This window comes from Dendrobium catenatum, unplaced genomic scaffold (assembly GCF_001605985.2).
Source record: "Dendrobium catenatum unplaced genomic scaffold, ASM160598v2 fragScaff_scaffold_1395, whole genome shotgun sequence".
Taxonomy (NCBI): Eukaryota; Viridiplantae; Streptophyta; class Magnoliopsida; order Asparagales; family Orchidaceae; genus Dendrobium; species Dendrobium catenatum.
In genome coordinates, this window is record NW_021319857.1 from 811,062 (window position 1) to 826,645 (window position 15,584).

The following is a 15,584-nucleotide window of genomic DNA, read 5'->3' on the forward strand; positions in this document are numbered from 1 at the left end:
ACAGAACAAAATCCAATTCGGCCCGAACGATTCCTCAGGCCGATATTAATTCTGCCGAAAACCCTTGCTCTCGCAGGGAGTTTTGCCAAAGTACTAGATCGTCCCAACGATCCAAAAATCGGCCTGGCGATCCAGTCCAGAATCATTCCAAGAAAATATACTCCCATGAAATTAGCTGTTTTCAATGCGACTGCTTGGTCCTGGACGATTCAATATCGCGCCGTGGCATGATCCTGGGGAGGAAAAATCCAGTTAAGAGGAACAGTAAGGGACGAGTATCTCAAATTATCTACCCCACACTAGAGAAGAATGTCGTCCCGACATTTCCCTATAGGTACGGAAGCAAAAAAATTAACCAAACCACAAAATCGATCCACTACGCCAAAATCAAAATCAAAAGACTCGTTGAAGTCATACAGGTCATTCAGTGCATTCATCACATATGTATTCAAACATGTATGCAAAAATATCCATTTTATGTCAAACTATCATCAAATCCTTTTCACTACTTACTGGTTCGTGCTTGGGATTTAGACACAATGTCTACACGTCGATATCCCCGTACGCCCGCATCAAATAGCTGAGAAAGGATTCATTCTGACATTCATTGATCAAACCCATTCCAGTTGTCTTGCTGCGGACCTGAAATTGTCAACCACGATATATCATGAAGCTCTTAAATAGCCCCACGAAGGTAACTCAAAGCCTACACTGAAATCACAGCACGGACTTTGCTATAATAAATGCATGTCAGTGCAATCAAACTCCTATAACAGTCAATAGGTCAATTGAGTTTTATGGCACGTGGAATAAATCAGTCAGTCAATGCAGTACGAAATCACACATTAGTCGATGAAATCAATAGAAGACCATGATAAACTCAACTCAATCATCAAGATACTCAGAGTCATCGCCGTACGATCAGCCTCAAATCATCATATCAAATATAATTACGTTGAAATCAATATTCAATGAAATCAATTTAAACTATAATAAGTATAATATCCATTCATAGCATCAATGAAGTCAAGTTACAGATACTATAATCCATCCATAATCAATTATATTGCTAGTAGTATCATATGCTCAGCGATCACTGCAATGAAACGATGAATCGTAACGATACAGTAAAATCTCATAGAATGCCGATCAAAATCAAATTAAAGTATAAAATAGCACATCTATATCGGTACCTAGCACTTCAAAATACAGACTAATACTGACAAGTACATATCACTGGCTTCAGTTTGCTGTTGTGAAATCCATTTTGCTGTTGTAGAATTAATCATAGACATTGGGTTCAATAAAGAAGAGTCGTCACTCTATTGCCCGTCGGGCCGTCGGCATATGCTATAAGAACTACCTTATGACTCCCAAACAAATAAAAAAAAACCTAACCCTCACTCTCCACTACCTCCTAGATATACACGGCCCGCCCAGTCGGACCCCCACTCCTGTCCACATCCCTTCTCTCCCCCCCCGTCCACATCCCCGAGTTCCCCTTGTGTTCCGTCATCCCTACTCCTCCCATCATCCCTTCCCTCGTCCCTCTTCCCGCCAATCCTCTCCCATTTCCAACTGCCTCTGTTCATACCCTCTCTCCCTCTTCCCCCATCGCCCCTCGTCCGCTTTCGGCGGCGTCCCGGCCGTCTCTCCCCTTTCCCCCCCCTCTCCCCTCACCCTTCCCCCCCTTCCCCTCCCGCCTGTTCCGCCCTCCTCTCCGCCTCTTCCCTACTCTTGCCTCCCTCTCCTCCCCTCTTGCCTCTTATTTCTCTTCGCTCCCCTCGCGTCGCCCCCCCCTCCTGGTGCCTCACTCGTCTCCCGCCCCGCCTCCCCTCGTGTCGCCTCTTCGTGCTCCCTCCCCTCTTCCCCGTTATGCTGCGGTGCGCCGTTGTGTCACTCCCCCCCGGGTCCCCTTTTTCGTCCCGCCCCCCCCCTCTGCGCCCCCCTGCCCCCCCCTCCTCTCTCTGCCCCCCCTCTGCTCGGCGTCCGCTTCCCCCAGCGCTCTTCCTTTTCTTGTCCCCCGTGGCGACTCGGACCGCCCCGTGCCTCCGCAGCATCTCGCCCTCCCGCTTTCTCTCTTTTCCTTTCTCTCTCTCTCCTCCCTTTTTTCGTTTCTCCCCTGCTTATTTTTCTCCATACCTTCCCCCTCGCTGCTATTGCTTCTCTCCTCCGCCCTGCTTGCCCGCCCGCAAATCGCCCCCAGTCGTCCTGGCCGCTCGACCTCCCTCCCCTCGGGCCCGGCCGCTTCCTCCGGCCGTCCTTCTTTGCCCCCCCCCTTGCTCATCGGGCCTTTTTGGCCCCGCCCTGCTCCTACCGCCCCGCTCCCCCCTCGGCCTGGCGCGCTCCCTCCGCCCTCCTTCCCGCCCCCCTCCCGCCCTCCGCCGTTTTCCCTGCCCTGCTCGGACCCTGCCGCTCTCCCTCTCGTCTCGGCCCCTCCTGGGCGGCACCTCCCCTTCCCGAGGCTCCCGTCCGGGCCCGCGATCTCCCTGCTGTCTCCTCCCCCTTTCCCGCCTCCCCTCCCGCCTCCCCCCGCGCCTGCGCTTCCCTTCGGTTGCCTCCTGTCTTTGTCCCGGGTTCTCTCTCTTCCTTGCTGTCTTTTTTCTTTTTTCCCTTCCGTCCTGTCCGCGCGTCTGCTTGCTTGGTGCCCTGCCCCCCCCCCCGGGCGTGCGCTCTCGTCCCCTCGCCGTTTCGTTTGCCTCTTCGTCCTCGCTGCTTTTTGGGCTCCTCTCGGCCCTCCTTTCTGCTTTGGGCCCCTCCCTCCCCCTGCTCCTTTCCGTCGCTTCTTTTTGCCCTCCTTGTCTCTCGTCTTTTTGCTCTTCTCGTCCCCTCCTTTCTGCTTTGCCCCCCCTGCCCCTGCTCCTTTCCGTCCGCTTTTCCGCTTCCTTTCTTCTCCTACTCCTAGGCTGCTCTCGCTCCTCCTCCCGCCCCCTCCCCTCCTCCCCTCCCTTTGCTCTCTGCTTCGGGCTCCTTCTGCCTTCCTTTCCTCGCTCACATCCTGGCTGCTCTGTCTCTCCTCCCGGCTGCTGTTGCCGCCTCCTTGCTTTTCCCCTTCCTCTTGCCCGCCTGCCCTCTCCCTCCATTTTTCTTCTCCTCCCCTCGCCCCTCCCTCCTGTCCTCTCGCTGCTTCCTCCCCCTTTCCCCCACTCCTCCTCGCCTCTCCTCCTCTCCTACCGGCTCCTACGCGTCCCTCCTCCCCATCGTCCTGGCTGCTCTCCCCTCTTGGCCCACCCGACCACTCCGTTTTTTGGGTTTTTCGCCGCCCTCTTTTTCCTGCCCCTCCTCCCGCCGCTCTGCCCTCCTCCTGGCTGCTACTTTGGTGTTCGCCCTGCGGTTTTTCGGTTTTTCTAGCCGCCCTCTTTCCGCCCCTCGTCCCGGCCGCATCCTGCCCTCCCTCCTCGCTGCTGTTTTCCGCTCCGCTTCTTCCGGTTTTTTTCCGCCCTCTCTTTTCCGACCTTGTCCCCGGCCCTTGGTTCGCTGTCTTTGTCGCCCTTGCCGCTTCCTTCTTCTCTCGCCCCGTCCCGCGCGCACTTGCAGGGCGCGCGGCCCGGGTGGCGTTTGCGCGCGGGCGCCGCTCCTTGGCGAGTTTACCGGGCGTGGATGCCGGGGGTTTCCCCGGTTGCTGGCCGCTTCCCCCTTCGTCCCCTCCTCTTCCCGGTTCCTGCTTGCGTCCGTTTTGGCCGCTGCCGCTCTCTTTGGTCTCCGCGGCTCTGGCTCCTCGCCGTCTCGCGGCCGGCGCCCGTCTCTCTCTCCCCCCACCCCGGCGGCGGGACTTCTGCCCCCCACCCGGCCGCGCGCGCTCTCTTCGCCTTCCTCGCTCCGGCGCGTCGCCCGCTCCTCTGCTCCACCCGCGCTCTTCCTCTTCCCCCCCTTTTCCTCCCGCTGCCCTTGTGCCTCTGCTGGTCACTCCGGTGTCCGGCTTTCCACCGCCCCCGTGTGCCCCCCCTTCCCCCTGCCTTTGCCCCCTCCTCCCCGGCTTCTTCTCCTCTCTCCCCCTCCCCCCTTTCCTCTCTCCCTTTCCGTTCTCTCTTTCCGTTTTCTCTCGCCGCCTGCCGCTCCCTGGCTCCCCCCGCCTTCTCCCCCCGTGCCTTGACCCTGCTTCCCTCGCGGGGCTTTTCCCCCCCCCTTCCCTCTCTTCGCGGCCACCTCCTCAGCGGCTGCTTGCCAGGCTCGTCCTGTCCCGCTCGTGCTTCCCCGCGGGGCTTTCCGCCCCCCTCCCCCTCCTTCTCCCCCCCCTCTTCCCGGCTGCTTGGCCTGCTGTCCTGTCCTGCTGTGCTATCCCCGGCGCGGCTTCCTCCCCCCCCCCCCACTTCTTTCTGGTGCCCCCTCTGTTCGGCTCCTCCGTCCGCTGTGTCAGCCTTGCCCTGCTCGTCCTTGGCTGCTCATTCGGCTCGTCTCGGCTGCTTTGTGGTCACTTTGTCTCGCTCCTGCTCGGCTTCCCTCTTGTTGTCTCCGGTTTGCTTCGCCGCCCCCTTCTGCTCTTTCCCTTGCCCGCTTTCGGCCCCTCCCGTCTGCTCGGCCCCCCTCCTCCTCGGGGGGCTCTGCTCCTTCCCGATCTCCATCTGATCCGCTTGGCCCCTTTTTTCCTCCTCCTTCCTCCCTCACTCCTCTTCATCCTTTTCGTCGCTTTGTCTTGCTCGTCCTCGCTGCTCTCGCTCCTCACGGCGCTTCTCCTCCCCCTTCCCTCTTCCCTCTTCCTTCCCCTTCTCCTTGGCCGTTGTTTTCCCCGCTCCCCCGATTTGTCCCCCTAGCCTCTCCCCCTCCTCTCGTATCCTTCAGTTTCCCTTCCTCTTCTTCCCTTCTCCTTGTAGTTTTTTCCCCACTCCTCCCGGTTCGTCGCTCGCTGCTCGCCCCTCCTCCTCGTCGCCTCGGTTTCCCCCTTCCCTTCTCGTTTTCCCCGCTCTCCCTCCCTGCGTGTGTGTGTGGCCTGGTCCCCCCGCCCGCCTCCTCTCTTCCTGCCTTCCGTGCACCCTCCCCCCTTCCCTCCGCCTCTTCTCTACCTTTCCCCCCCTTCTTCCCCCTCCTCTTCCGCTCTGCTTCTCTGTTTGCTGCTGCCCTTGGTCTTCTTGCCCTTTTAGTCTCCACCCTGTGCGCTCATCGTTCCCCTTTCCTGTTCTACTCTGCTTGGCTTTTTACTCCCGGCTTGGCCGCGTCCGCTCTTGCGCTCGTCCCGGCCGCTCCGTGCCTTGCCCCCGGCTGCTTTTCTGGCGTGTTTTCTTGGCCTGCTTTCTGCCTGGATGGCCGGGCGCGCTTTTGGCTTTCTGGCTGCTCCGTGCTTGGCCCCCTCCCGCGCTGCCCGGTTTTTGGCCATTCCTTCTCGTCCGTGCGGCCTCGTCCGGGCCGCTTGGGCTTTTCTGTTCCTGCTCGTCCGGACGCTGTGGCGCTTCGCCCGTGGCCCCCTCCGGCTTCGCTCTCCGCCCCTCCGCTCGTTTTCGGCGCGCGCCCTCCTTTTCTCCCCGCCCCTCTCTGCGGCGCGCGCCGCGCCGCCGCGCCGCCCGCTTGCTTTGCGGCGGCCGCGGCCCTTTTCGTCGTCGCCCTGTTCCCGCCTTGCCGCTTCGTGGTCCGCCTCCGCCTCCTCTTTCTGTTTTCCGCGCCTCTTGCGTTTTTGGTCCTTTTTTGCTCGCTTTGTGTTTTCGTCCCGCCCCTGGCCCGGTTTTGTCTGCCCCCCCTTTCCCGCCCACCTTTTCCTCCTGTCTTGCTCCGCCTCTCTCCCCGCTTTGCTTCTTTTCTGCCCGCTTTCCCCTTCTTTTGGGTTCTCCGCGCTTGCTCTCCTCGCCCCCTCTCCCGCTGTTTCTGACTGCTTCCCTCGCGTCTCGTCTTCTCTTCTATGCTGTGCACCTTCTCTTGTCCTTTGTGCATTGTGCTTTTGTCGGCTTTTTGTGTCCCTTTGCTAGCCTTCCGTTCGCGCCGCCGCCTTTCGTCCGCTTTTCGCTTTTTCATCCGCTTGACTCGCTGACTCCCTCTGCCTCTGCCGTCTTCTCCTCTTTAGCTTTTCCTATTGCCTCTTGCTTGCTTCTTGCTTGCTTCCTTGCTCCTGGCCCCCCGATGGCCCTGGTTGCCCGTTGGTTGCGGTTGCCTGCCCTGTCCCGGCTGGGGCCGCCGGGCCTTTCCTTTCCCCTGCTTCTCGGCTCCTCTGGCTGGCGTCCTCGGCGTTTCTTCTCGCTCTGCCGCCGGCGGCCGCGGGCCCTAGCGTGCCCCTCTTTTCTTGCCCCCTGTCTGCTTCTCTCCCCCCGCCCCCTGCTTCTCCCCCCGCCACCTCGGCCCGTGCTTCGTCCTTGTTCCGTCTCTTGTCTTGCCGTGCCTGTGTCCCGTCTTGCCCTCTGGGCTTTCCCTCCTTTCTTGCTTGCCGGCTTTCTGGCTTTCCTGTCTGTCGCTTTCCTGCTTTCCTTGCTGCTCCGCTGAGCCTTGCTCTCCTGAGCCTCTCTTTGCTCTGCGCTGCCTCTCGCTCTTGTTCTTGCCTTCCTTGCTGCTCTGGCCATGGCTTTCTCCTTTCTTTGCTCGTTCTCCTCGCCCTTTCCATTGCCTTGCTTTGCTCGTTGCTTTGCTCTGCTTGCTTTGCCTGCTCGCCCGGCTTCTTCTGCGCTTTGCTGTCCTGCTTGATTGCGTTTGCTTTCTCGCTTCTTCTCTTGCTTTCCTCGCCTCCTTGCTTTCGTCCTGCCTTGACTCCTGCTTTGCTTTCCCCTGCCTCCCCTCCTTGCCCCTTGCCTGTTCTGGTTTGCTTGCCTGACCCTGCCTCTTGCTCGGCCGTCCCGTGCTTTGCTTTCCGTTGTAGGCTTTGGGGCCGCTGCTGGGCTCTTTCCGCTCCTTCTCTGTGTTGCCCCTTTCCGGTCGGCGCCCGCCTGGCCTGGCGTTGCTCCGCCTTCCGCTGACTCCTTTCCTCTTGCTGCCTGGGGCGTCCCCGTTGGTCCCCGCGCCCGTGTCGTGCCCGGCTTTTGCTTTAAAAAAAAATAAATGCTCGGTTTGCATTCCACTGGCTCTTTTTGCCTCCCTGTTTGCTGCCCTGTGCTTGCCTGGCCCTGCACTGCCTGTCTGGGCTTTCCCGCGTTTGCTTTTGCTTTGGCTATGGCTCGCTATGTTTTGGTTGTTTTTTGCTTTCGTCCTCCTCGGCGCCCTGCGGGCGCCCTTTTTCTCCGGTGGGCGCCTTCTGCGACTCTCGTTCCTTCCTGTTCCTCTCTGCCTTGGCTTTTTCCTCCCCGGCTCTGCCGGGCCGCCTCCTTAGCGCTCGTCCCTGGCCCTCCGTGCCTTGCACCGCTCCTATATCTGCGTCTTTTCTGGCCTGCCTTTCTGGCCTGGCTCGTTACCCGGCCGCTTTTGGCTCGTCCTGGGCCGCCTCGTGCTTGGCCCCCTCCCGCGCGCCGGGTTTTTGGCCACTTCTTCTCGGCCGCGGCCTCGTCCGGGCCGCTTGGCTTTTTGTTCTGCTCGCCGCCGCTGTGGCGATCCGCGGGCCGCTCCGCTTCGGTCTCCGCCCCTCCGCTCGTTTGCGGCGCGCGCCCTTCTTTTCTCCCCTGCCCCTCTCTTGCGGCGCGCGCCCGCGCCCGGCCCCGCGCCGCCCGCTTGGCTTTCGGCGGCCGCGCGCCCCTTTTCGTCGTCGTCTATGTTGCACGCCTTGCAGCTCTCGTGGCCCGGCCTCCGCCTCCTCTTTCCCTCTTTTTCTCGCTCTGCCGTTTGGTCGTTTTGTTGCTTCGCTTTGTGTTTTTGTTCCCGCCCCCTGGCCCCCGTTTTGTCTTGCCCCCCTTTCCCCCGCCCCCCTTTTCCTCTGTTCTGCTCCGCCTCTCTACACGCTTTGCTTCTTTTCTGGCCCGCTTTCCCCGGTTCTTTTGGGTTCTCCGCGCTTATGCTCTCCTACCCTCTCCGCTGTTTCTGCTCTTGCTTCCGTCGCGTTCTCTCTCTTCTTGTCGTGCCCCTTCTCTTGCCTTTGGTGCCTTCTGCTTTGTCGGCTTTTTGTGTCCCTTTTGCTCGCGTTTTTTTTTGGCCGTTCCCCCGCCCTTTCTCCGATTTCCGCTTTTTCTGCGCTTGCTCGCTTGCCTCGCTCTGCCTCGCATCTTTCTCTCTTGCTTTCCTCTTGCCTCTTGCCTTTGTTCTTGCTTGCTTCTGCTCCGGCACCCCCCGTGCCCCTGTTGCTGTTGGTTGGCGCTTGCTTGCCCTGTCCCGCTGGTGGGCCGCCGGGGTTCCTTTCCCCCTTGCTTCTGGCTCTCTGGCTGGCGTCCTCAGCGTTTTCTCGCTCGCCGCGGGCGGCCGCCGGCCTCGCGTGCTCTCTTTTTCTTTGCCACCCCGTCTGGCTCTTCCCCTTCCCTGGCTTCTCCCCCCGCCCCTCGCCGTGCTTGGTCCTTGTCCCGTCTTCTCGCTCTTGCCTGCCTGTTTACTGTCTTGCCCCTGGCGTCTGCTTTCTGCTTGCTCGGCTTTCTGGCTTTTCTGTCTCGTCCGCTTTTTCCTCGCTTTCCTTGCTTGTCGCTGCGCCTTGCTCCTCCTGCGCCTCGCTCTTGCTCTGGTGGCCTCTTGCTCTTGTCTTGCTTCCTTGCTGCTCTGGCCCTGGCTCTTCTGCTTTCCTTGCTCGTTCTCCTCGCTTTCCTTGCCTTTCTTTGCTCGCTTGCTTTGCTCCGCTTGCTTTGACTGCTCGCCGGCTTTCTTCATGCGTTTTGCCTACTGCTTGCTTGCGTTTGCTTTCTCGGTTCTTCTCTTTGCTTCCTCGCCTTTGCTTTCCCTCCTGCCTTGCCTCTGCTTTGCTTTCTGCCGCCTCGCCTCCTTGCCCCTTGCCTGTTCTGCCTTGCTTGCCTGCCCTGCACTCTTGCCTCGCCGTCCCGTGCTTTGCTTTTCGTTGTCCGGCTTTGGTGCCCTGCTGGGCTCTTTCGCTCATTCTCTGTGGTTGCCCCTTTCCGCGCGCCCGCCCCCTGGCCTGGCGTCGCTCCGCCTGTCCGCCGCCTCTTTCCTCTGGCTGCCTTGGGCGTGTCCCCCCCCACAGCCTCTCGCCTCCATCCTCTGCGCTCTCACCGCTATTTGTTCTCCTCCCCTCTCCCCCCTGCGCTCCGTCCTCCCCGCTCTTTCATGCGCTGCCCCTTTCCTTTCCGCTGGCCCCCCTACTCTTATTTCCTCTTCTCGTCTCCTTCCGCCCTCTTCTCTTCGCCCTTCCTATACTTTTGCTTGCTTTGTCCTGGCCTATCCCGTTGCTCACCCCTCCTCTCCGGTTTCCACCTCTCCCCTTCTGCCGGCCGCTCCTTTTTCCTCCTCCTCGCTGCTCTTTGCTGCTCGCCATTCACTTTTTCGGGTTTTTCCCCGCCCTCTTTTCGCTTTCTCTCCCGCCCTTGTCCGTCTCTTTCGCCTGCCTTTCGTATCTCTTCTTTCGTTGCGCCCGCCTGCCGCGCGACGCTTGCCCGGGCCCGCGGCCCGCGTGGCGTTTGCGCGGGCGCCGCTCTTGTGGGTTTCGCTGGCGCTCGCCGCGGTTTTCCTGTTACTTCGCCCCGCTTGCCCCTCCGTCCCCTCCGCTTCCCGGTTGTTCTTGCCGCCCGTTTCGGGCCGCCGCGCCTTTCTTTGTTTGTGCCCGGCTCCGGCTCCCTCCCCGCCCTTCCCCTCTCTCTGTGTGTTTCTTCTTGCTTTTCTTTTTCTCCCCTTTTCTTTTCCCATTTCTTTTCTGCTCTTCTCTGGTTTCCCTCTTTCTTTTTTCGTCTTCTGCCTTTCCTTGGCTTCTGCCTCCAGGCTCCCGTTCTCTACTTTTTTCCGCTGTTGCCCCCTGTTTTTCCCGGGGGCTTTTTCTTTTTCTTTCCGCCTTTTTTCCCTTCCCCCTCCCCCCCCTCTTGGCTCGCTCTCGCGCCTCGTTTCCTCCGGTTTCCTCCTCCCCCCCTTCGTGCTCTTCGCGCGCGCCTCCTCCCTTCCGTTTTCTCCCCCTTTTGCCCCCGCTTCCCTTGCTCCCTTTGCCCTTCTCCCATTCTAGCCGGCTCTTCCCTCCCCTCCCCCTTTCTTTCCCCTGTTTCTTTGCTTTTTGGCCCTTTGTCTGTCTCTGTTCTTGCCCTTCCTTGCTTCTCGCGCTGTGGTCTCTGCTTCCCCTGCTTCTTCCTCTCCTCATCCTCTATCTCGCTGTCGTCCCCCCTTTTATCTCCCTTTTCCTCCTCGCGTCGCCTCCCCTCCCTCCTGCTCCCCTGCCACTGCCTACTGCTTAGCATTCTTTTTTCTGTGCTTTGCTTTTGCCTCTTGCCTGCGCCTCTCTCCCTGTCCTGCGTGGCCCCCCCTTTGGCTCGCTCTGCTCTCCCTCCGCCGGTAGCCTCCTCCCGTCCGCCCTCTCGGTTGCCTCTTCTCCTGCCCTGCTTTTGCCCTTTTTGCCTGCCCCCTTCTGCGCCCTGTCTCCTCGGGTTTCCTCCACTTGTGCCCTCTTTCCCTGCTTTCGGTCCCGCCTTCCCCTTTCCCCGGTCCCTACCCTTCTCCTTTCTCCCTGCTCCCTTTCCTGTTCAGTTCTGTTCTCTGTGCCTCCCCCGCCTGCCTGCTCTTCTCTGCTCCTCCTGCTTGGCTCCCTCCTTCCCACGCGCCCCGTTTTTTCCAGTTCCCCGCTTATTGCTGCTGCTGCCCCTGTCGTCCTCCCCTCTCCCGCCCTGCTCGGTGGCTTCGTCGCTGCTGCGCGTGACGGCCCTCGCCCTCGCCCCTCCCACCCCTTGCCCCTCTCCTCCCGTGCCCGCCCTCCCCCTCCCCCCCGCAGGCCCCCGGTCCCCTGTCTTGCCTCCGCTTTCTTCTCCTCTTCTTTCTGTTGGAGTCGGCCCCTTGGTCCTCTGCCCCTCCTGGCCCTCCACTGCCTCCCCCTTCCTGCCCCGCCCCTGCTCCCCCTCAGCCCCTTCTCCTCTGGCCCCTTTTCCCCGCCCCCGCTCTCCCTGCCCGCCTGTCGCTCCCCCTCCTCCGCCCGGCGTACGCTGTGCGGCTCCCGTTTTTGTTGTGTGTTTTCTTTCTGTCTTGTTCCTGCCTGCCTGTCTGTTTTTTTGTTTTTTTGTTCTCTTGCTGCTTTTCCTTCCTTCTTCTTTTCGTTTTTTTTACTTCTTTCTTTTTTCTCCTTTTTTCTTTTTCCCCACTTTTTTTTCCTTGTTCTGTCTCTTTTTGGTCCTTTTTGGCTGCTCCTCCCCCCCCTACCCCCTCCCTCCTCTTTCCTCCGCCCTTCGCTCCTATACGCCTTTCTTCCCCCTGCTGCACCCTTCCCCTTCTTTTTCCCTTCCCTTTTTGCCCGTGCTTCTCGCCTTCTCTCCCTCGTTCCCGGGCGCCCCCTTGCTGCTTCTCCTCTTCCTCTCCTCTTTGTGGTGTGCTTTCTTTTTGCGCTCCCCTCTTTCCAATTCCCCTTCGCCCCCGCCTCGCCCTCTGTTTCTTCTTTCTCCCTGTTCTCTCTCTCCCTCCTTCTTTTTTGCGCCTTCTGCATCTCTTTTCCCATTTACTTCTTCCCGCTCTTTGTCTCTCTCGGTGGCTTCCGTTTTGGTTGTGCTTTCTCTTCCCTTTCCCCGCGCTCCTCGTTCACTCTTCCTTCTATTTGGCCGCTCCTTTCCTCCTTGCGTCGCTTTCAGCCTTCCCCGGCCCCCGTTGGCACCCTGCCCCGCGGCCTCGCCCCGCCCCCTGCCCAGCTGTGTCCCCTGTCGCCCCTCCTTGCCCGCTGCCCCCGTGGTCTCCCCCCCTCACTCTGCTCCCGTGTGCCCCACCTTGCTCCGCGGCCCCCCCTGGGCCCGCCTCCGTTCGTTTCCCTCCTCTCCGTCTTTCCCTCTCCGCCCCCTCTCTGTGCCCCTTGCTCTCCTCCCCCTTGCCTTTGCGCCTCCCTGCTTTCTGGTTCCTCCTTTGCCTCTCTTTTCTCTCCGCTCTTTTCTCCCCCGCCGTGTCTCCGCTCCCCTTTCTTTTTCTCCTTCCTTTTTGCCTTCACTTTTTGTTTCCCCGGCTTCCCGCTGTCCGGCGCTTGCGCCCCTGGGTTCCTCCCCTTCCCCTTTTCCCCTTTCTCGCTGTTCGTGCGTTGCCTTTTCCTTTTCTTTTCCTCCGTTTTGCCCTACCACTCCCGCGGCGCCTTTTCTCTTTTGCGCCCCTATGCCCCCTTCCTTTCCTTTTCTTCCACCTCTCCCCCCTTCCCCTGCTTCGCGTCTGTCTGCTCTTCCTTTGTTCTCTGTGTTCTTTTCTTTTTGTTTTTCCCTCTTTTTTCTCTCTCCCCGGTGGCGCCTGTGTTTTGCTTGTTTCTTTGTCTTTACCGTTGCCTTTGTTCCTCTCTCTGTTCTTCTTTCTCTGTTGTTTTGGTTCATCCCCCTTTGTTTTTCTTTTTCTTTGTTTCTTTCTCTCTCACCCCTCTTTTTTTCTTTTCCCCTCTTTTCGTCTCCTTTCTCCTTCGTGCGGGGCCTTCGGCGCCCTCTTTTTCCTTTTCCTCCCTTCCCCGCCGTCCTCTTTTCCCTCCTCCCCCCGGGGGCGCTTGTTGGCCCCCTTCCCCTCCTGCGTTTTTCTTTTCGCTGCTCCCCCCTCTTTTGGCTCCCCTCCGTCTGTCTCTTCTTTTGCTTCTGTCTTTTTCTTGTCTGTGTGTTACTCTCTTCGGCCCCTTCTGCCCTCTCCCTCCCCGCTTCCTGGCCTCCGCTTGTCTTCGCCTCGGTTTTCTCTCCCCTTTTTTGTCCTCTTTTTGCTTCTTTTTTGCTTTCTTCGTCCCGTCTTTTTTCCGGGTGTCTGCTCGCTCGTGCCCCCTCCCCCCCCCCTCCGGCGGGTGCGTTTGGAGTTCCCCCCACCGTTCCCCCTTTGCCCTCCTCCTCTCGTCTGCTTCTCTCCTCTCCTTTTGCTCCGTCCCTCCCTCCTCCTCCCTTGCCCTCCGTTTCTGCTCCTGGCCCCTACGTTCCCCTTCGCGTCTTCGCCCCGCTTTTCCGCTTCCCCTTTTCTTCTCCTCCTTAGGCTGCCCTCCCTCGTACTTGGACGTGCTCTCCTGCCACCTCCTGTCCCCTATCCTTCCTGTGCTTCGGCCCCCCCTTCTGGTTCGCTTGCTCGCTGACCGCTGTCTGGCTGCTCTTGCTCTTTCCTGGGATGCCTGCTCCTCGTCCTTGGTGGACTCCCCTCCTCTTCCGTCTCCTCCTCCGGCTGTCTTCTTCCTTTCCTCTCGTCTTCGTCCCCTTTGCCCTCCATCTCTGGCCTTTCCCCCGCTTGTCTCGGCTTCTCCGGTTCATTCTCCCCCTCCTCCGTTGCTCCTCGCTCCTCCTGCTCCTCTTTGCCTCCCCTCCCTTGTTTCTCGGTTTTTCCCCGCCCTTCTCTTTCCGCTTTCTCTCCTCCCTGTCCGTGTCTTTGGTCTGCTTTTCCGTTTCCTTCTTTCGCGCCCCTTCCCGCGCGCGTCCTTCCCAGCGGGCGGCGCCCCTGCTCGCGTTTGCGTTTCTTGGCGCCGCTTCTTGTGGCGTTTTCCGGGCGGTCGTGGCGGGTGTTTCCCTTTCGTTGCTCCGCTTTTTCCCCTTCCGCCCCCACTTCCCGGGTTTGTGTCCTTGCGCCGCCGTTTTGGGGGCGCCGCCGCCCTCTTTGTGGTCCCGCCTGGCTCTCCCTCCCTCCCGCGCCGGTGCCCTCCGCTTCCCGGTTTTTTCCCTCTGCCCGGCTTTGTGGTTTCTCTGCCCGTCCCATCGCGGGCCCCGTCTCTGGTCCTCTTCTCCCCTTGCGTTGGTCGCCGCGCTTTTGTCCGCGCTTTTCTGCTCGCTGTGGGGGCTCGGCTCCCTCCCGCTTTCGTGGTCCCACTGCGTTTATGGGTGCCTGTCCGGCGTGTCCGCGGTCCGAGTTGCCATGCCCTCTAACTCTCTGTTTGTTTGTTCTGCTTTTTTTTTTCTGCGCTTCTTTTTTCCCTTCTTTTGTCTCTCCTACTACGCTTCCCCTTCTGCTTTGCCTCTTCCCTTGTCTTGTTCCTCTTTTCGCTGTTCCGCTTTCCGCCGCGTTTTCTTTTTTTGTTTTCTCGCTGGTTTTTCCCTTCTCCTTCCCTCCTTTTGTTCGCCTCGGCCTCCTTTTTCCCCTTTTTCTCCCTCCCCCCTTTCCGTGGTCTTACTGCGGGCTTCCTCCCTTTCCCTTCCCACCCTTTCCTTTTCTTTCGCTCGTGCCCCTGCTGCTGGGCGGGTCCGCCCCCTCGCGGGCCATTTTTTCCGGCCCCGTCCTCTCCGCTTTCTTTTGGCCGCCTTTCTGGCTGTTGTTTTACTTCTTTCTTTCCCCTCTGCCCGTCCCTTCTTGTTTTTTCGCTGTGCCGCTTTTCCCTGAGGGCTATTTTTTTTTCTTTCCCGCCGTTTTTCCCTTCCCCTTCCCCCTCTTGTTCCGCCTTGGGCCCGGTCCAGGTTCCCTGCCTCTTCTCTTCTGTGTTTTTTTTCTTTCTTTCTGCTTTCTTTTTTTTTCTTTTTTTTTTTTTCTCCTTGGTGGTCGCCCTCTCTGCTTATCTCTTCTTTTTCCCTTTCTTTGTTTCCTCCTTCCGGCTCCCTTGTTTGTTTTTTCGCTGTTGCCCCCGCTTTTACCCCGGCCGCTTTTTCTTTTTCTTTCCCCGCCTTTTTCCTTCTCCTATCCCCCCTCTTCGTTCAGGCCTCGGCCTCCTTTCCTCCCGGTTTACCCCCCTCCCCCACTTACCCCGGCCTTTCTAGTTGTCTTTCCCGCCGTTCTCTGGGTTTCCCTCAGCTGCGCGGTCCCGTTCCTCTCATTCCGTGGTGCTCGGTTCTCCCTCTGCTCGTGCCGCCTTCCTCTCGCCTGCTCCGGTTTGTTGGGCTGTTCCGCCCTTCTCCCTCGCCCCGGCCCCTCCCGCGTGAGGGTGCCTTCTGGTCCCCTCTTCCTGCTCCCCCTCCACCCTTCCTCCACCCACTTTCCCCTCCAAGCCACCATCCCCTGTAGGCACCTTCCTCCCCTCCTCCTCCGCCGCCCCTCCCCGCTTTCTGCGGGGTGTATCGGTCCCCTTGCCTCCGTCTCCTACTCGCCGGCTCTGCTCTGCCCTCCCCTTCTGTCCTCTACCTTTTGCCCCCTCCTCGGCCGCGCCGCCCTTATCCTCTCCTTCCCGGTGGTGGCGGCGTCGTTGGATTCCCTCTTTGCCCGCGCTCTTTTTTCTTCCCCCCCCTTTTGTTCCCGCCGCGCCTTGCCTCTGCTGTCCTCCGGTGCCGCTCCGCCGCCCTTCGTCTGGCCCCCCCCCTATCCTCTTCTCTCCACCCCCCCCCGGGGCGGCGGGACCCCGCGCGCGCTGCGTCTGGGGGAGTCCTCCGCTTAGCTTCGGATGCGCTTGGCCTTCGTCCCTCCGCTTCCGGCTCGTCTTGCCGTTTGGGCCCGCCCCCGCATCTCTTTGGTGTCCGGGCCCCTCCTCGCCCCTCTTAACCCGGGCCAGGTGGCCGTGCTTTATTCTCGTTCTCTGTATCGTCGTAGGGGGCCCGGGCGGCTCGTTTCAGTGCCCTCCTCACCGGGTGCCTCGCGGCGTCGCCGTGCGGTCCCGTTTGCCGTCTACCCCGATCTCTGGTCGTTCCTTTCCTTCTTCTTTTTGTCTTCCTTTCCACCCTTTTTCTTTCTTTCTGGTCTTTTGGTTTCTTCCGTTTGTTCTTTTGCCATGCCCGCTTTTTTCCCCCTCTCCTTCCATCTCATTGCTGCCTTGGGCTTCGTCCTAACCGGGTTCCCCTCCCCCCCCC

The 15,584-nt window shown here is 60.0% G+C and overlaps 3 protein-coding genes across 3 annotated transcripts; all 3 read right to left on the reverse strand.

Moving 5' to 3' along the window:
* Window positions 1–543: 543 nt before the first annotated feature.
* LOC114580914 (ribosome-binding protein 1-like) lies at window positions 544–3,442 on the reverse strand (the record flags this gene model as incomplete). The annotated part of the gene is made up of 3 exons (XM_028699824.1): window positions 544–642; window positions 1,215–1,270; window positions 2,143–3,442. Coding segments are annotated over 3 exons (1,455 nt in total), but the record flags the coding sequence as incomplete, so codon positions are not given.
* An 11-nt stretch (window positions 3,443–3,453) lies between these two features.
* Window positions 3,454–6,966, reverse strand: LOC114580915 (ribosome-binding protein 1-like; the record flags this gene model as incomplete). The annotated part of the gene is made up of 4 exons (XM_028699825.1): window positions 6,648–6,966; window positions 5,950–6,592; window positions 5,086–5,849; window positions 3,454–3,899 (listed from the first exon to the last, which is right to left on the reverse strand). Coding segments are annotated over exons 1-4 (2,172 nt in total), but the record flags the coding sequence as incomplete, so codon positions are not given.
* A 3,181-nt stretch (window positions 6,967–10,147) lies between these two features.
* On the reverse strand, window positions 10,148–11,395 carry LOC114580916 (spore wall protein 2-like). The gene is made up of 2 exons (XM_028699826.1): window positions 11,104–11,395; window positions 10,148–10,947 (listed from the first exon to the last, which is right to left on the reverse strand). Exons 1-2 carry the CDS (start codon window positions 11,393–11,395, stop codon window positions 10,148–10,150), a joined length of 1,092 nt encoding a protein of 363 aa, XP_028555659.1.
* Between the last annotated feature and the right edge of the window lie 4,189 nt (window positions 11,396–15,584).